At 41.1% G+C, this 19675-nt stretch overlaps 6 protein-coding genes across 6 annotated transcripts; 3 read left to right on the plus strand and 3 right to left on the minus strand.

The window, feature by feature from the left end:
* Positions 1–122: 122 nt before the first annotated feature.
* Positions 123–3088, minus strand: IL334_005638 (uncharacterized protein; the record flags this gene model as incomplete). Its single annotated transcript, XM_062937347.1, has 15 exons — positions 123–251; positions 321–386; positions 465–848; positions 914–1019; positions 1094–1153; positions 1209–1618; positions 1686–1730; positions 1806–1863; positions 1931–2014; positions 2085–2200; positions 2284–2345; positions 2421–2563; positions 2649–2677; positions 2774–2879; positions 2964–3088. 15 exons carry the CDS (start codon positions 3086–3088, stop codon positions 123–125), a joined length of 1923 nt encoding a protein of 640 aa, XP_062793398.1.
* A 2069-nt stretch (positions 3089–5157) lies between these two features.
* On the minus strand, positions 5158–6478 carry IL334_005639 (uncharacterized protein; the record flags this gene model as incomplete). Its single annotated transcript, XM_062937348.1, has 7 exons — positions 5158–5176; positions 5235–5263; positions 5346–5406; positions 5506–5862; positions 5951–6011; positions 6070–6094; positions 6284–6478. The coding sequence occupies 7 exons, from the start codon at positions 6476–6478 to the stop codon at positions 5158–5160; spliced, it is 747 nt and encodes a 248-aa protein (XP_062793399.1).
* A 553-nt stretch (positions 6479–7031) lies between these two features.
* IL334_005640 (T-complex protein 1 subunit delta) lies at positions 7032–9377 on the plus strand (the record flags this gene model as incomplete). Its single annotated transcript, XM_062937349.1, has 11 exons — positions 7032–7097; positions 7170–7215; positions 7279–7331; positions 7411–7500; positions 7568–7676; positions 7752–7894; positions 7960–8217; positions 8275–8750; positions 8812–9046; positions 9174–9290; positions 9366–9377. The coding sequence occupies 11 exons, from the start codon at positions 7032–7034 to the stop codon at positions 9375–9377; spliced, it is 1605 nt and encodes a 534-aa protein (XP_062793400.1).
* Positions 9378–10108: 731 nt separating this feature from the next.
* Positions 10109–11544, minus strand: IL334_005641 (uncharacterized protein; the record flags this gene model as incomplete). The annotated part of the gene is made up of 8 exons (XM_062937350.1): positions 10109–10123; positions 10233–10365; positions 10441–10487; positions 10573–10603; positions 10666–10677; positions 10800–10826; positions 10926–10942; positions 11026–11544. 8 exons carry the CDS (start codon positions 11542–11544, stop codon positions 10109–10111), a joined length of 801 nt encoding a protein of 266 aa, XP_062793401.1.
* A 1257-nt stretch (positions 11545–12801) lies between these two features.
* IL334_005642 (uncharacterized protein) lies at positions 12802–15375 on the plus strand (the record flags this gene model as incomplete). Its single annotated transcript, XM_062937351.1, has 6 exons — positions 12802–12943; positions 12992–13088; positions 13179–13231; positions 13317–13695; positions 13852–14044; positions 14098–15375. 6 exons carry the CDS (start codon positions 12802–12804, stop codon positions 15373–15375), a joined length of 2142 nt encoding a protein of 713 aa, XP_062793402.1.
* A 556-nt stretch (positions 15376–15931) lies between these two features.
* Positions 15932–18379, plus strand: IL334_005643 (arginine-tRNA ligase; the record flags this gene model as incomplete). The annotated part of the gene is made up of 7 exons (XM_062937352.1): positions 15932–16112; positions 16201–16295; positions 16377–16444; positions 16605–16882; positions 16998–17198; positions 17265–17510; positions 17577–18379. 7 exons carry the CDS (start codon positions 15932–15934, stop codon positions 18377–18379), a joined length of 1872 nt encoding a protein of 623 aa, XP_062793403.1.
* Positions 18380–19675: the final 1296 nt, after the last annotated feature.

Raw genomic sequence — 19675 nt, forward strand, 5'->3', positions numbered from 1 at the left:
GAGTGTCCTTTTCTATCGATCAGCGAAATAACGACCCTCTCACAGCACTATCAACGATCAACTCCCCCCTTTCTTTTATTTCGGGTCTTCCTTGTCTCACCACAACCCACGAGTCATGAAGTTTACACTTCTTTGGGACCCCTTCGAGCAATGATTTCACTCTCAATTTTTCTCGATATTCCTGCGTTGGCAGGTGCATCGAATAACCTCTTAGCAGGACCCTCTTGAGTCGAGTTTTGGCCTGCGCACAACTACGAAATAGATCAAGAAATTGGCCGTTCAGCTACTCATTCCTCTTTGCGAGGCATATAAGTACTCACTCCGGTCCATTCGTCAGGTTGAGCGAAGGATTGTATATCTTTAGGTCTAACGATCATAGTTGCCAACTATATTCAATGATCATCAGCATATAACATTTACTCTCAGCCGAAAGGATGGGAGGAAGGGAGATCGTCGATACTTACTTTACCAACAGCAAGATGCCAGCCTATATGACAATGTAGAGCCCATACACCAGGATTATCAGTTCTAACCCTCAAGACAGCATATGAGTTTCCAGGTATGAAAATTGTATCTCTTCTTAATGGATTGGTAGCTGTCAAATTCATAGATTGAACTTCTTCCGATGTTACATTACCATCGCCACGTTTAATCAATTGGAATTCGTTTCCATGTAAATGATAAGGATGATCAATACCTCCATCAAGGTTATTCAGGATCAAGTCCACATATCCATCAACGTCAAATACCACAGTGGCGACATTGGGTGAAGTGTAATTACCAGTATTCTGCACTGTAGCTAAAACGGGATCGTATATCTGGTTTTGGAATGTGATGTTATTGAATGCCTATGGAATTGTATATGATATTAGCTGAACTTGGTCTGTTGTACCCTAAAATACAAGATACTGACAAAGCCGGTGATGTTTTTCCCGTTCATTCCAAGGAAAGTCCCAAATTTACTAGAAAGCGATTTTGTAAGCAAAGGAGCGGTAAAAGCGTCGATGGCTTCTCTTGGTCTAAGTAACAGCATTCAAGTAAGCAATTTCCGCGTGTCTCATGCGACGAATCCTGAAATACAAATGATACTCACGACAATGTATGGTCCATGTCCAAGTCACGACACGGTGAATCGAAGGCAGCGAGGTCACCCCTATTATCAGAGATAATCAATTATGTTTTCGACGTTCAGTGTTTATAGAGCTCACCAAGCGTCAGTGGTAGGTAATCCTCCATCATCTTCCGCATCTCCTTCCTCCTGATACTTGAAAACGGCTAGACCTTCTTGTCTGATTTTATCCATACATCCAACGGCCACGTTGGCTCTCAACCAGAACTTATCACCTGCTTCTCCCTGAGTAGTATTGACCAATATCGAATATCTTTGTGCAGGAGCAATAGGAAGTTCATGTAATGTCGGACCGAAGATCGGATCAGTGTCGACTTCAACCACTTCAAATTCATGCTTATCAATTGAGATTCGCAACAATGAATGTGCACCTGTATTGATGATACGGAATCGGAGTAATTTGTTCACTGGAACGGTGATTACTGTTTCTGGAGGAGGTGAACATTCTGCTCCTGAAGGGTAGTTTGAATCTGAACAATTTGCCTTCCCCTGTTTCAAAGATCAATATCAGCGATTATCACCATGAGTCTGTCGTGTTATCTCTACACAGACTTACAACCTGGTTGATGAGGATGGAATCTCCTTTAGGAGCGGCTAAAGTCTACAATACAGATCCATGAAAGATCAGTACTGTGACACATTCAAGTGAAGAATCTGTGAGAGAGATGAGACTCACACCTCTGTAACCTTCTTTTGTTCTGAGAGCAGCTACGATATCTGTCGATTGATCATGCCTTGAATAGGAAAATCCTCAGCTGATGTCTCTTTCCTCAGAAACGAACACGGTAGCTTCCTACTCACATCCAGTTGGTGACTAACAAGACCCTTTCTTCATCATAATCCCGACCTCTCTGCAATGGATCATCGGGAGAGTGTACGATTAACCTGCAAGAGATGATCGTTGAGGGGTTTGCTCATTTAGCAATTTCGGATTTAGCTTGACGTACGAACTTACGGTCCAACAATACCATCTGCCATCGTATTTGCGAAATGCGAGTGATACCAATATGTTCCATATTGCTGGACGATTGGAAACTCGTATGTGAAGCTTCCTCCAGGGGGGATCGGGCACTGTCCACGTCCGAATTACTTGATTAGCTGTCTCGTCTTTCCGTGTGGTGGATTAGTATCTTCAGGGCTTAGGTTTAACTCACCTGAGTCACACCGGGTACACCATCCATGAGATTGGTGCCATTTTGAGAGATACCATGCCAATCTGGAAGAAAATCATGAGCAGCAATATACTATTCATCAACATAGTATTCCAAAGCTAACCTAACGATAAACTCACGAATAGTCTGAGGAATATCTAAACTATTCTTCACGTGTACTCGAACTGTATCGCCAGTGTTGGCTTCTATCAATGGAGCCGGAAATTGGTTATTGATGGTATATACTTGTCTCGTGTAGCCATCGGGATTAGCGGTAGCCATACTACAGTAAGACATATAACGTAGCCCGACGAGTCAGCCACTTGATAAAGTAAAGTTTCCACAAGAAGAATAACAGACTGACATACCCAATTTCGAAATTATACTCTCGCACTTGCTATGTGTACGCCAGATTGTCAGCAAGTTACCCATCGTATAAGAGTATTCATCTACACACAATGCTGCATTTCGTATCAGAAGCGAAAACACTCACAGGCACATTTGTGATTTCGAAATCACTAGAAAGGATAAAAGTTTGAGGATCAGAAGTGGCACTAGTCTGAGGAAGGGGTTGATCATTCGATTTGGTGCCCGAGACACTAAGATGATATAAGTCGTCTTTTAGCTTTTGCCAAATTTGACCATAATCGTAGAAATTTGAGAGGAAACGTAAGATGACTGACTCTGCAAGTATATTTCCCCAAAGATCTTTCAAAACGTCTGAAGGATCGTTATCGTCTGACGATTGGGCAACAATAAGGTGTGATGTTAAGGTGACCAAAATTGCAAGTAAAGTGAAGCTTCGCATTATGATGATGTATGGCCGGTAAGAAGAAGCTAGTGTTATATAATTGTCGTAAGGATCAGTATGTATGGTCTTTTCGTCAATGTGTTGTGATGGAAATGATAGATTAGATATATTTGGTGTGGATGAGGGATGAGGATGGTGAGGTACGAAACGAATAAGGTACGTGAAGAGGAAACTTTATATGTGTAGAAAAGATAAGATAAGAGAAAGAAGAAATGAGGAATGAATGATTTTCTCTTTTTGACTGCGGATTACAGACAATCCTGAACACACGGCCTCTTCTTTCTGTTCGCCTTCCATCTACTCACACTTTCCTCGCATGACGAGAGATCAGGATACATCCTGTACTGCATGTATGAGAACTCCTTTCTTTTCAAAAAGATCAAACGCGAGACAAACAAAGTCCGAAAGTGTATGAGGGGCAACCGAATAACCAAATGACGAAAAATTGATAAAGGAGATATAGTAAAAGTTGTAGTGAAACTTGGAAAGGAGAGAACCACCTTTATGTAAATAAAAAGAACTCACTGATAAGTTGACGTATGTGTTGGACCTAGTGTTCGATTCAAGCTGTGTTAGATTGATGTGGATGGATCTTTACCAAACCTCTCAATGACTACAAGTGGGTTGATTGCGATTTTACTTTATAATTTTCGTAAGAGGACTTATTATTTTAGGTATAAAAACATTGATTGCTTAAGCAAGCTGAGCCCTTTATATTGTATCGATCTCAAAGATCCACTCTATTCACACGATATCAGGCTATGTCCAAAGTACAGCTTATCGATGGAAAGTTTCGGGATCCAATTCGCTTCCCCTTGAACCGACCAATAATTCAAGATCTCTTTTTTGATGAAAGAAGGTATAAAGAAAATCTATGAGAGGGCAGCGTAGGAGGCGGAGTAGTCTTGATGTTTGAAATTGATTGGGGCGATGAAAGAGTCGCTGAATGGTCTTACTGCTTATTATTTTGAATGCGTTATATCTTGTTTACTCTGGCAATGAACGGTCCTCGTGGATTCGGAAAGAATCACAAAGGAGTTGTGATGTTGTGATGTTGTGATCTTTCGATATTCTGATGTTGATGTAAATAACATATGGTAATGCTGTGTGAAGCTTAAAGGAATGTATTATACTGACGTGAGAAATACCTTTTATGTCTTGTGAACTTTTTCCTGTGGTACAGCTCTCCTGGAACGGGTCTGAATGATGAGAACAAATGGCACTTGATTGCACGAATGAGCGGTATTGTCGTATCACGACCGCTTTGTGCTTGATGAACGAACAAACACCTGAAGGCTGTACAGTACTTGTACAGGAGGTAAATTACCAGATCCATGTTTCCGTGGTGCATGCGCCTTTGGGCTTTGGGCGTTCCTTCTTGATCCGATACAGCACCATTGAACCTGATCTACTTGTGTGTATATTTTGAAATAGCCTAGATACAAGTCCTTTCAGCAGTTATTCTGGGATTGGACAGCCTAGAGATCTTTGTGGATCATCTACATTGTCGGTGATAATAGCCTCGGTCTATGCATTTCCAATAAATCTCATAGCGATTTCAGCCATTCGTGTAGAAATAGTCCGATCAAGATCAATGCTTTTTCCCTATTTAACGCATTGACCTATGGCGTTGTTCGGTCAACGATGACAACAGCACAGCTATCGCTTCCGTTTCAGAATTAATACTACGAGACAAGATAGAGATACCATCAGTCATTTGGAAGGGTCTCTGGGATCACTCAGAAAGAAGCTGATCGTCAAATGCGATGTACAAAGTTGAACGTGCTTCGAATTCATTATGTCATATAAAATTTCGATCTAACATCATAGTAATAACTATGTATCCAGAAAAAACAGAAACGTGGGGGGAAAAGGAAAATTATTGGAATCACACAGCAATAAACTCCCAAGACAAGACTGAGATTGGGGTGCAGCGATAACCCGCATCTGAAGTTCGAACGAAACCCAGGGAAACGATAGGAAGGTTATCGGTGAAGTCGCTCAGACAGTATACCATTATTTTTGGTAGATATACAAATTCGTCAGAATAAAATAGGTAGAATCATCTATGGCGATGCCTTCCATCTGTACACGACAACGTTAGCGGAAAGATAATTTATGGAATATCATATATGACACGTACTTGAGGTGTTTTTCGTAGAATTTCAATATCTGCAAATGCGAAAAATGAGCTAATCCCCTTGAGACCAACAATTTTTAAAATTTTTAAACATAAAGACACAAGCTAACTAACCTTTTGTGGACATCTCAGATAAGCTACTTCAGTAGGTAAAGCGACTCGTTCACCACCGACCCTATCCATTCCAATTATCAAATCAAAGATATGATCAGCATATCTCATTTTGCACAAAGGAAAAACAAGCATTTCAGTCATTAAGAATAGTCCAACTCACATGGTAAGATAAATTACTAATTCATTTTCACTGCTTCTATCGATAGTATCAACTGATTGAACGGTATTTTCCCAATCTGGTATATCTTCATATTTAGCAGCTGAGTCAATATGAGTCGTCTCAAATTCCCACACTTCTTCTTCATCTTCTTCTTCAGCTTTATGATTTCCATTTGAATTGGATTTACGTTTTCCATTGGTCGTTCTTGCTGATTTATTCTTTTGAGATGATACAGGTACAGGTGTTGAGGATGCACCTGCGGATGCTCTTCCTCTTTTTTTACTTTCTTTAGGTGGAGCAATGGTCGTCTTAGGTTTACCTGACCAATATCTCGAAACGATATCATTTGCATGGGCACTGAAAATTGGGAAGATAACAAGTTTCAGTGAGGTCCCATAGATATCTAGAATAAAAAGAAAACCCAATCATCACGCTGAACACTCACACATGATCTTCCGGTTCCCAAGTATTATGCTCTGGTCCATAACCCTTCCATGAGACGAGATCTAATTTGTCATTCAGCTGAAGAGCCTGTGAATTTTCCTTCCTCTTAGCTAAACTTACATTCGTGTTTTCCCGCTAAACTGCCCTATTTGTCAAATGTCATGGTAGCAGTGAGTACAGCATTTCCAAAGACGGCCAAAGATATTCACGATTGTTATCCGATGAATTGAAAGTTGAATCAGTGCAGGTAAAGTACGAAGATATCAGTTAGACCATTCTCTCTACTTGATTCTCAAGGGAATTGTTTCAGCCAAAAAAAAAGGACTCTACTAACCTTTTTCTGTCTATGATCGACAATAGCTTCAACTTCATATTCACCTTCTTCTTCATTCTCTTCCTCGTCGTCTTCTTGTTGTAGATGATGTTGTTCTTCTTCACCGTTGTTAGGTTGATCATCAACATCCATTATTTCAGATTCTACTTCCTTTTCTGCAGATTTCGATTTTCTGGAAGATGCAGGAGCTGCCATCTTTCCTTCTTTACGTTGTTCCAAGTCTTTACTGATACTATGTATTTGGTCGTCGTCGTCTTCGGCTTCGATTTCAACAGATAGTTTGGTTTCTGATATTCGTCCAGGAGATGTAAATGGTAACAACCTAGTCAAGGTAGAGAGCAATCCATCTGTTGTGTGTTTAGCCGTGGGAGGAGGAGTGGCAGGTCGATTGATCGTTTGAGGGACAGGAGATGACACTTTGTACAGCTTCCGATATAAGCCTACAGAGGCTTCTACACTTCTTGAATGCGGTCGAGTTATCAGATAGTTCGCGTCTCACACTCAAGTCAATAATAAATATATCCATGAATTTATCGTAATTTATCCCAACCCCCCCCCCTCCAATCTGATATTTAGCTCTTCTCCACCCACGCGCTTTGACACGAAGTTGCATGACATTTCAACATTTCATCCAAAAGATACATGATATTCTATAGCATTCTCTTCTGACAAATTCACCTTGTCAATCACTCTCTCCTCCTCTCCAGATCTGTTATAAAACAGAAGAAAACAAGGAAACACAGTCACAATGGCTGCTGCTGCTGCTGCTGCTGCTGCCCCAACGGGCATGTCTGATGGCTCTTTCACAGATAAGGTGAGATCAGCCTTTATATAAGCCAACGTAATACAGCTGCAGGTGAAAGCTGACAATCCATGTGAAATGTAGGGAAAGCCTACCGAAGTCAGACTGTCAAACATGAACGCTGCAAAGGGTAGGTACTTAGCCATTCGCCTTATAGAGGTTCTTGTAGCTGATATCACCATTTGGCAAATAGCCGTTGCCGATGCTGTTAGAACGAGTTTAGGACCTAAAGGAATGGATAAAATGGTTAGTCTCCACCTCGACTCCTGTGTTTCTCCAACGAATCAGTATCTGATTACACTTTCTCGTTGTCCTACGCAATCAGATACAAACTTCAACTGGAGAAGTAGTCATTACTAATGATGGAGCTACCATCCTTAAACATATGGCAGTCTTACATCCTGCCGCTAGAATGGTACGTCAGCTTGCACTAGCCCTACGATCATGTAGGTATATTCAGCTAATATGCTTTACACTGATAGCTGGTCGAACTGTCACAAGCACAAGATATCGAAGCTGGAGACGGAACAACCAGTGTTGTCGTACTTGCTGGAAGTTTATTAAATGCCGCTGAGAAACTGCTCAATCAAGGTAAGTCATCATGAGATCACCTAGATGTTGGATCGTAGCCGTAGCTAAAAACAATTCTATTTGGATATTAATTAGGTATTCACCCTACTACCGTTGCTCAATCATTCCAGAAAGCGGCCACTAAGTCCGTTGAATTCTTGAACGATATGAGTATCCCTGTAGATTTGAATGATAGAGAAAGTTTACTTAAAGCCGCTAGAACAAGTTTGAACTCGAAAGTAAGCTGCCACCCTATGGTCCCAAGTCGGACGATCAAAGCTTACATGAATATCCTCATCAACAGATCGTATCTCAATACTCCTCCACCTTAGCTCCTATCGCTGTATCAGCAGTAACACGACTCGTATCATCCGCTTCCCATAACGTCGATCTCCGAGATATCAGAATAGTCAAGAAAGTCGGTGGTACTATTGATGATACGGAATTGATCGAGGGATTAGCGTTAAACCAAATCGCTATGAGTAATGCAGGTGGTCCAACAAGGATGGAAAAGGCTAAGATTGGTTTGATTCAATTCCAATTATCAAGTCCCAAGCCTGATGTAAGCTTGCTCTTATCTGTCGCGTTTCAGACCAATCAAGCTGACGTTGATTCTTAGATGGACAACCAAATCGTCGTGAATGATTATCGACAAATGGATAAAATCCTCAAAGAAGAAAGACAGTATTTACTCAACTTGTGTAAAAGAATCAAGAAAACAGGATGTAATGTCCTTTTAATCCAAAAATCAATCCTCCGTGATGCTGTCACAGATCTATCATTACATTTCCTAGCAAAACTCAAGATATTAGTGATAAAAGATATTGAAAGGGATGAAATCGATTTCATTTCAAAATCAACAGGTGCAAAACCAGTCGCTGATATCGAGGCTTTCACAGAAGATAAATTAGGTTATGCTGAATTAGTTGAAGAAACTTCTCAAGCAGGTGCTAAAGTAGTTAAAGTTACAGGTGTGAAGAATCCAGGTAAAACTGTTAGTGTAGTTTGTACAGGTGCAAACGAATTAGTTTTAGAAGAAAGTGAAAGATCTTTACATGATGCTTTGTGTGTCGTAAGATGTTTAGTCAAAAAGAGGTGAGTGAATTCTACCTTATCCGTCGATATTATCTGGACAATGCTGATATCGCGTATGTAGAGCTTTAATCGCAGGAGGAGGTGCACCTGAAATCAACGTTTCAAGATTATTGACAGAATACGCCCATACATTAAAAGGAAAAGAAGCGTATTGTTTCCAATCTTTCGCTGAAGCTCTAGAAATCATTCCTACCACGTTGGCTGAAAATGCGGGTTTGAATCCTATTGCTATCGTGACTGAATTAAGGAATAAACATGCTTTGGGAGATAAGAATGCCGGTATCAACGTTAAGAAGGTGAGTAAACTCAACTTTCAATGAAAGTGAAAGTGAAAGTCGATACCCCATTCGGGCCATCTTCATAATTCATACAAATACAGATCAAAAATGTAACCGGAACTAATGAAATGTTGATTATGAATAGGGAATTATTTCAAATATTCTTGAAGAAAATGTAGTTCAACCTTTATTAGTATCAACTAGTGCATTAGAGTTGGCAGCTGAGACAGTAGCGTTGATTTTGAGAATCGATGATATCCAAGTAAGCTTACTCTCAAGGCCCTTTTGGCAGTAGATATGATTCAGCTGATAATTCGATTTTTCTCGTTTTTCGCAGTTTACACGATAGAGAACCAAGTAATAATGTCAAAAATGCATCGATTACATCCTGTGATATCATCTCATAGCGAGAATTGGTCAATCACCCCACCGACATTTCTGAACAGCTGTTTTTACGATTGCGTCGTCGAGCAAAACGTGACTTGATTTTCGTCGAGGTAATTTCTTAATTGAACCGAGACCGATATTCCAGTTGAATTTCCTGTTCCCTTTCAACCTTGTCATCACCCAAGTGTCCATCTCCTCAGATGCAATGTAAGCTGCAGAGTCTTCCCACTTGGCAGACATACGGACCCCTTTCACTCTGTCAAATTGAGTATTCAATCCTTAGGTAAGATGGATTGCCGAGATTCCTCATTGAGTCTCTACAAATGATACTCCTTATTATGTCTCTACTAATTAATCTAACTCGGTCAAACTTCTATCGGTGACTTGAAATAATCATGTAAGAATTGATAAGATACAAATTGCATGTCATCCCTTCTCGCTTACTGTCTTTATTTATTTTCAATGTACAGGATCAAAACCTTTCTTCTCCAAGTCAACAAATCTTAGAATATGCGATAAAGTCTGATGTTTTGTTGTTTTGTACAATCTACCCTCCTTTTCTTCGTTCTCTTTCTTTTTCTTTCATTTCTCGAGGGCGGAACAGCTAAAGTACACATAATTCTCTTTGATTTCTTTTGTCAATCCAACCGATCGGAATTTGTGTTCTTGGATATTGGTTTAAATAAGTACAATTTACGCGTACCAGCCCTGATTTCAACCATCGCATTAGTATTTTAGTCAACTTGATGAAGATCATTGAGACCTTTTTTCCAATCTGTTTTTGCGTCTTGAACGGTGGAGGAAACTATCAACTTACATTATATGGCATTCCTCTGCCGTACATCATGACTTGACTACCTGGTATATTGTTGATACCCATGCCACCACCCATCATTCCCATACACATACCGTAAGCGTCTGGAGCCGATTGACGATAAGCATGTTCGATTCTGCGACCGAATGCGAACATCTGTCAGCTGTTTACTTCTACCAAGATGTGTGGGAGTGTGGGAGTTGGCACTTACCGATGAGCATCTGGATTATCGTCGACAAAATTTGCAGCTGACGGCGCCTATTTACGATACTCATGTGATCAGCTTGGTTATCTTCACATCCTTCGCGAAGTATCAGGAAAGACATTAGTGAGGGAGACATACACCATATTGTCCCATTAAAGGGTCACACATCCTGTTCCGGTATCACATAGTCAGCTAAACTCTCTACCTTGTTGACAGTGAGTTTTAGCTTACCCTGGATATCCACTGTTAAATGAGATGATTGGTAAGACAACGTTTGATCAGGATTTTCTCGGATGAAATTTGACGATGTTACGATCACTTGTGCACTTGTGGTTTGATTATTCAGGTTTGAAGTAAAGACTTACCCATATCCCCCATATCCTCCATACATCCTGATTTAAGGAAGTTAGAATGGTAGATCCAGCGATGATATATCAAGTAGGTATTTGAGAAGGGACAGTGGCAAGGGATAAGGATATGCATAAACTCACCCTCCATATCTTGGCATCTACGATATCAGTCGCATCAGCTTGGCTTCTTCGCCATAAGAAAGAAAGGAAGAGTGAAGCATTCGAGAGACAAGGTGCTCACTCCATAACCCATCATACCCATTCCACTGCCCATACCGTAACCCATTCCCATAGGATTCATCATACCTCCCATGCCACCCATACCTCCCATGCCCATACCGCCCATACCGCCCATACCGCCCATACCCATACCAGGATACATACCCATACCTCCCATTCCACCATAACCCATCATTGGATTACCGTAATAAGCCTTTTTAGTTTTTGATTTTTGATTTTCGAGTTTCCATTGTGTGGAATACAGTTTTGTTTTAGAGGTTGGTTTAGGTAAGATAGTATTTTCATCGAGTGGTGATGGAGGATAATAATCGTGCCAATGCATTGATGGGTGTAGATTGTTTTTAGATGTGGGTTTGATGCAGGTCGTTTGTGACATTAAACGATTGTTCAAGGGGTTTCGCAATCGAGTTCCAATCAAAGGTGGTGGTGATCGTATTTGATATCGACGATTTTCAATTGTTGGATGGTGTATTTGAGTTGGTGATGGTGGTGGATCAAAACGAACGTTAGTATCTTTCATTTTGATGAATGTGTATCAGATGTGATCGATTGGATGGGGATGATGAATATGAGATGATCACTGACCATTGTTTAATCTAAATGCAAGACGTAATGAGTGATAGTATGGTCGTCAAGAAGTGGTAGTAGTAATGATGATGATGGTAATTCAATCAAGTGATTTGTTTGATAGGTTTGTACTTGTCAGTGAGAAGATGGAAAGTGAAACGATTGAAAAGAGAGGAAGAGGTTGAGAAATTGATGGATGGGGTTGATGTTTTAAAAGCTGATCAAATTTGATTCGTACAGTGAGTATTGATGATTCGCCGCTCGGTTCCATTCGGATATTGTCGTCGTCAAGTTTTATTCCACAATGAAAAGTTTCAAGCTATATTGTTGTTGTTGTAGTATGTGATCTCTCTTTGCTCCGCCGTACAGCCGATGTGTTTAGGCTAGATATCGTTATTTAAACGGAGTATCTTTCGTGTTTCACTACAGGAACCTTGTTCGACTTCGGTTAGCTTACTGTCATTGATCGATGTATGTACTCCTCATTCGAATGCTTTGACGAGGTAGTGAATTGATTATCAGGGTAAATACCAATGAAAAGCGTTAGTACATGAGAAAGAGTCAGATGTCTAACGGTCTCTTCACAATCTCGTCCTACACAACAAGAATGCCGCGTTGTCAATGATATGTGTGTGTTCCTGCAAAGACAAAGAGAAACAAAAAAAGGAGAACAAGGAAGGGGGAAAGATCCCTTTGTTCCCGGTAAGCATGGATCGTGTGTATTATGTGTATGTGTGTCTGAGCAGGAGTAAAATTTTGACCTTCATTGTTGTGAAGTGAAGAGAATGGGAGCATTTGCCCTTATTCTAATCCCAATGTCCTTTTGTGCATACGAGTCAAGTCTAGAGGACTGGTTTTATAGCGATGATTGTGAAATGATGTTGCAGACAGAGAGAATTGTGGGAGTTTGTTAAGAATACTCGTAACTGATTTTATGAAACGAGGAGGAACCAAACAGTACGAGTACGACACGAAGAACGGTGCCACATGTCGTTAATACCGGTTTATCGCCGTTGTTGCATGGGATGAATTGTTTACACCGCCTCCACTTCACTCTCCGTTGTACAAAATATACACCTTGCATGACGATAATCATATACATTGCCACTGGCAACTGATGATTTCTTGACACTGATCACTCACTCACTCATCTACCTATTCAACAAAGAGATCGAGTGCAAGGCAAGAAACACGAAAAATAAAAGTAAAGATGACACTCCGAAACACATCTGGGAAATTCTCATTGTCGAATTTCGGAAGAAAAGTATCTGGAGCCATTGAACCTAATTCGCCCACGAGGAATAACGATAGGTATACAGATGACGAGTCACCTGCCAGAGACACTTTCGGAGGTGGTAGTGGAAGTGGTGGTGGGAATGGGAATGGGAATGGTGGAGGAGTGGCATTTGATGGTCTGGGTAAAAAGTTAAAAGGTACATTGGCTCATCAAAGTATATTACCTGGTTTAGGAAATAAGGATATGAGAGCTTTACAAGAGTGAGTACAGGCTATGAACGGTTTTATACATCGTGAAGAGGAAGAGGGAGGAAGAATTTGTGCTGATGGCTGGCTCTTTTTCATTCATAGTATAATAGCGACTGAAAAGGGTGTTTTGCAAGTGGCCGAGAAATTAGCTATTGGTGAGTATTTGTTCGTCTTCAGCTGACAAGATGTTCTCAGTGTAGACAGAGAATGGTCAGCTGATCAAATCTGACACTATGGTAGAAACGCAAAAAGCTTCAAATTCATTACAACCATATGGTATACAAGAAGGACCCGACCTTCAAGATATTTTAACTCAATCATCAACGTTGTTGAATCACCTGACGACAGCATTGAATATATTCGTAGAACATGAAAGTAATATGAGAAGTTGCTTGAAGAGGATAAGAGAGAGAGAAGAAGGTTTAATGGAAATAAGATCAAGGAGAAGAAATACAGGTACGAAAGCGGATAACGCAGAGAGAAAATTATCAAAAATGGGTCCTGAAAACAAACAATTACCTCAACAAACTGAACTATTGGAAAGATTAAGGATGGAAATGAGAAATTTAGATCAAGACATCGTGAGTGAAGAAACGAAAATCGGTGATTTCAAAAGACAGTGAGTGAAATTATCAATTTAACTTGACTTGACCATTCCATTCTTTACCTTGAATCAACTTGTCAATATGCCTCAACGTCTGTACATCCTGATCCGTTTCAACGTCTATCCGTTCCTTGCCGCGAATATAAGCTAAAACATATCCTTGCCCACCAGAATTATCAAAGAAGCCCTCTCTCTCAAATTCGGAGGACTTGAAGAACTAGGGGAAAAGATGTGTATCATTGGTGAACTGGGCAAACTCTTGCTGGAGGAAGTTCCGCTCGAAGAAACACCCGTCGGATATGGAAGAGCTCCATATACAGGCTACGAAAGGACTGAAAATGCAGTAAATGAAGCTACTCGATGTGTAAGCTATTTCATCTGTTTGGTAATGAGGAGGACAGCTGACTTTTCCTACAGCTCTCTACCGTCCAGTTCCACGCTGCGAATAGTGCTCCAAAACCACCTGGACTTCCTGAACCACCCTTCCACCAAGCACTTAGAGCACCTTCGCTTCCTAGAGAGCGGGATGAAAACAATATAGCTGCCGCAGAAGAATTCGCCAATTACCCAGGAAACGTATCATCTCCAGATCAAAAGGGCAAAGGAAGAGACTTCTCTTTAGACACAGCTGATCCTTATGGTGGAATAACAAATAACCCTTACGCTCCAGCATCTAGCATTGGACATGGTCAGTCGAACATTTACAGCGAATTTGGTGGTCATAGAACACAGGTTCCCGGAGAAGTAATGTTCAATCATGAAGATCATCAAACTCAAGAATCAGTGGCACCACAGTTGCCTCCCTTGAATCGAGGTGATTCAGTACCTGAACCCTCAGTCGATCCCCAAACACCCGATGCGGATGTATCAGGGGAACATGATTATGAATACGAACAACAGAAAGCTATGGATGCCGAGGAAGCTTGGCAAAAACTCGAAAGGGAAGAAGAGGCTTGGAAAGAGGCTGCTGAAAAAGAAGAACAAGAAGCTGCATCAACAAATTTCCCTACTTCAGAAACGGTCTTGCCGAATCCTCATGAAGATGAATTAAGCCAAGATCAGCATGCAGATGCAGATGAATACGAAAATGGAAATGAAAGTAGAAACGGAAATGGGCATTCATTGACGAGTCCTTGGGAACCACTCAATGTCAAAAGGGGAAATACACCCGAACCCTCCAACGAAATTTCCGCTCCTGCCTTACCTTTAGGTACCCATGCACTAGGTCAACCACTTGAAATTCAGCCTTCGGTAATCCCGCCAGTGGAACATCGCAACGAGCATCATAACGAAATAGTCAATTCATCTACAAGACTCGAAATGCCTCCTCCTATGCGACCTTCATTCACACCCGGACCAAGCGAATTCTACACACCCACAGGAACCATTGATCGTGATCCATTGGCTTCTCCACCTATCATGCCTGCTGCGGGAGGCGGTAAGATCTCAGCAGCGGCTTTCAGGAGAGGAACAAAGCCCAGAGGCAGTTTAGAGCCGGATGAACTCAATAGTCCTACCAGTGAAACCAGTTCGAAGATGATCAGAAGATTACCTGTACCACCCCCACCTGGACCTGCAGGAATTGAATTACCAGCAAGTCCAGCTCCGGGTAGAGAGAACCCATATGAGGGATTTGATGCCAGACAAACTCATAGTCCTCCACCGGGTTATCAAAAAGAGGACAGCTTGAGATAAGCCTTTGAATGAGTAGCAACCCACGCGTTGTGCTTGATAAGAGGAACGATGATACGTAGAGTTTTCTAGTTAGATATATATATATATACCTTTAATACGCAGTTGATACCATGTTTTGTTTTGAGCATGTATTTTAGATAACCTGTTACTTTCCCACGATCGTCTCCTTTTTTTCCCCCCTCCACCCTTTGGATATCTCTACTCGAGCCCCTCTGGTCAACTTTTTAATCATGCAGCCCAGAAGAACAGTCAAAAAGGACAATATCATCTACCTAATCTCCTAAAGCTCACTTATCCACTGAATCCCCCTTTCAATATTCCTCTGGGCAGCTTATCCAAAACGCGGTCCTTGACACTAGCTCGAACCGCTGTTCCCTTTCTCCCCTCCACATCTTCACGAGTATCGCCTCTAAACAGACCTCAACTTGCTCGCATCCAACGCTGTTCGATAAACAGGCGATTGTCATACTTGTCAGCCGTATCAACTTGTTTTTCATCCAAACCGCATCCAAAAGTCAAACACATCTCACTTTCTGCTGGTATACATTCTCGCAAAATGGCAAACTTAGCACCCACTTCAGCTATCCCTGAAGAGTTTCAACTCCCCGCTCTACCAACTGTACAAGGAACCAACCCCGAAAGGTCACCTGTAGATGCGTTCAAACTTGCAGTAGCGCAAATATGTGCTGAAGCATTCGATGAAAAGATCGAAAAAGTTTATCCTGCTGTTGAGATGGGTAAGTACACTGAAATATACCAAGGAGATATCGAGATTTGTGGAGATACTTTATTTTCGTGATTCTTTCACTGATTCTGGGCATGTAGGTAAGAAAGGAGTGGACTTGTCAGTTGCGATAGTCAGATTCAAGAAAGGCAAACCAGCAGATCTAGAAGTATGGGCTAAGAAAGTCATTGATAACGTGAGTTTCTTTATCAAGGCAAGGGGATCAATATCTGCGAGTTTGGAGTAAAAGCTGAGATTTTGAAATTAACGAATATAGTTCACTCCTTCTGCTTACCTTTCTTCCGTCTCTACTCCCGATAACAGATTCTTGTTCTTCCAATTCAAGTGAGTTCAAATATTCTGGCATGGTGTATTTCAGACTGTCGGTCTTTTAACCAAAAAAAAAAAAAGCCAATCAAACTGCCCCGTTTCCGTCATCAAATTTTCCCGTCAATCTCATAAAGAGAACCTGACTGACTTGTTCCCCGTCTTTACCCTCAAACAGCCAAAACTCCTTCAACTACCATCTCCTTCGACACATCGCATTGACCTCGGAAGCTTCACTCGCGAATCCCTCAGATAAAACTTTATCTTACGGAACAACAAAAGAAGGAGAAGGCAAACACATGTTGATCGATTTCTCATCTCCAAACATCGCCAAACCTTTCCATGCAGGTCATTTGCGAAGTACGATCATCGGTACAGTCATCAGTAACTTGTACGAAGCCAATGGATGGAAAGTTACCAGGTTGAATTATTTGGGTGATTGGGGAACACAATATGGTGAGTATCAACGAAATGAAGACTTGGGCAGTGCATCGTGCGGCAATACCATCCGGTCCATTCGAATTCTCACCAAGCATCGACATATGCTAAATCAGCAATATCTGTACTTTAGGTCTTCTCTCAGTCGGGTTTGACAAATACGGAGATGAGCAAAGACTCCTGGAAGATCCCATACAAGAGCTTTTCAAAGTTTACGTTCAAATCAACAACGCCAAAGCTGAGCAAAAGAAACAATTGGATGCGGGAGAGACCATTCCTGAAGAAGAACAGATCCACTTCCAAGCGAAGAAGGTATTCAAGGCAATGGAAGATGGTGAGCTATCTCCTTTTCTTATTTCTGGCGATGAAGTAAACGATACTTACACCCAATTTGTCGCAGGCGAACCCAAAGCCATTGCTCAATGGGCTCGATTCCGTGACCTTTCCATCGAAGCGCTTAAAGCCACTTATGAAAAACTTAACGTGCACTTCGATGTATATTGGGGTGAATCCCAAGTATCTCCCGAATCGATGGAACGGGCAACTAAGATCGTTCAAGACAAGGGATTGACATGTGAGGACAGAGGAGCTTTGTTGGTTGATTTGACAAAGTACAAGATGGATAAAGCAATTGTTCGAAAAGCCGGTAAGTGGTTGTTCGGGTCGATCTCGCTACCGAGATACGATCGCTAAATTTCGATGACGTTTGCAGATGGAACCACTATCTACTTGACTCGAGATCTAGGAGGTGCTCATGACAAATATGAGAAATACAAGTTTGACAAACATATTTACGTTGTTCAAGCTGCGCAAACATTACATTTCAATCAACTGTTCAAAACATTACAATTGATGGGTGAACCATACGCAGATAAATTAGAACATGTCACTTTTGGTTTAGTAAAAGGAATGTCAACTCGAAAGGGAACTGTGGTATTCCTTGAAGATATGATATCGGATGCTACTGAGACGATGCACGAACAAATGAGATCAAATGAAGCTAAATATGCTCAAATCGAGGATCCTCAGGGAACAAGTGCTATTATCGGCACTACAGCAGTCAAGATTCAAGATATGGCCGGTAAAAGAGTCAACGATTACGATTTCGATATTAAACGATGTACTTCATTCGAAGGTGATTTTGGACCATTCATTCAATATTCTCACGTTCGATTATGTTCAGTCCAGAGGAAAAATCCAAACGTACCCGTACCCATATCAGTCAATGAGATCGACGTTTCACTACTCAACGAACCAAAAATCAATGACATAATGTATCATCTAGCATTATATCCTACAGCAGTCAAAAACGCTTACAACCAATCTGAACCTTCACAATTAGTCACCTGGTGTTTCAAATTATCTCATTTGGTAGGAGCAGCGTGGGAAACCGTCAAAGTTTCATATGCAGAAGAAGAAACTGCAAAAGCTAGATTATATCTATATATCCAAACTAGACAAGTCTTAGCTGATGCTATGAGATTGTTGAGTTTGACTCCGATCGAAAGGATGTAGTTGATCTGGTTTACATAGACGTTTTTTATACATGTATGCATATCATTTCTGTGTGGGAATACGGGAGAACGTTCTCACTTCATTCGCTAGATTAACAAAGTATACAGATGGCAGTCCGAGTATATCTCCCAATGACCCGGGAATTCTTGTTTTTGAGGAAGCTTGAGCTTGATGGTCACGGGGAAACTAACTCCATAGATCTCAGTCGGTGCTAGGGGCTTTTCCTATCTTCTCAGCGGGAAGAGTCGTACTTCATATAGCACCTGATACGAGTACCCGCGGCGCCTCCGATTCACATGAATTTCTCCCTTTGAACTTAGTGCAATGTCCCGTTCAGATCTTTGACAATCCAAGCTATACTCGTACAAAGGTCCAAGTTCTCCATCATCTAGCATTCCTTGAAAGCTCAAGAGAGACCCCTTACCAACCCGCCAGCCGAATATCAAACATCATTTCATGTTCTCACGATCCGTAAATAATACGAGCAGTGTAAGTCGGGAAAGAAGAAGTTTAATTTGTCATTGCCGCATACTTGTACGAAGACTTGGGTATTCTTTTTCATGGGCTATCCGAACATTACGACAACGATAAGATCAATCTCATACAATGAGCAAGAACGTACGAACGGGAACGGGAGCTTATAAGAATATGAAGATCGCTCCACAGATGAGGAGTGTTCGTATGTTTCAATCCTTAAGTGATTCAACCTAAGGGAATACTAATACTGATAGTAATCTGTTTTGCCTGGCCTTGGAATACATCATATCAAAAACAAAATACAAAAATTTACAATTAGAATTCGGGTAAATAAACATGACTCATCTCCCATTGTTTGAACTCCCTTGACTCCCGCATATTTGGATGTACGTAGACTCGCATCTACTCCGGAAGCGCAAAGGGCCTAGTACTGTGAACAAACTTACCAAACGGTGAGCTTGGAGCTTGGTTGTCCAATTGAAGAAAAGGACAATTCCTTTGACACCTCAACTCGCACAGCTACTCACATCAGACCAAGTGAGATTGTGAATGTGTGTTGGAAAGATACGATAATAAGGTATGAATGGCAACTGAACAAAAGCTAATAATAATCCTTTCGATAATTATGGTTCAGATATACTTTTTTGAAAGTTTGTACTCTGATTCTTCCTCCTCTTAAACCAAAACTCAAAATCTCACAGAATGTTCTTCGAGAGTGGATTGTGGGTACCGAAGAGTCTTCCGAGATCTGATGTATTCGATAAAAACGTATGTGGCTTATCTTCTACATGCTTGACATTTACTGAACTGTTTAACTTA

This window comes from Kwoniella shivajii, chromosome 7 (genome assembly GCF_035658355.1).
Source record: "Kwoniella shivajii chromosome 7, complete sequence".
In the NCBI taxonomy this organism is placed as follows: domain Eukaryota; kingdom Fungi; phylum Basidiomycota; class Tremellomycetes; order Tremellales; family Cryptococcaceae; genus Kwoniella; species Kwoniella shivajii.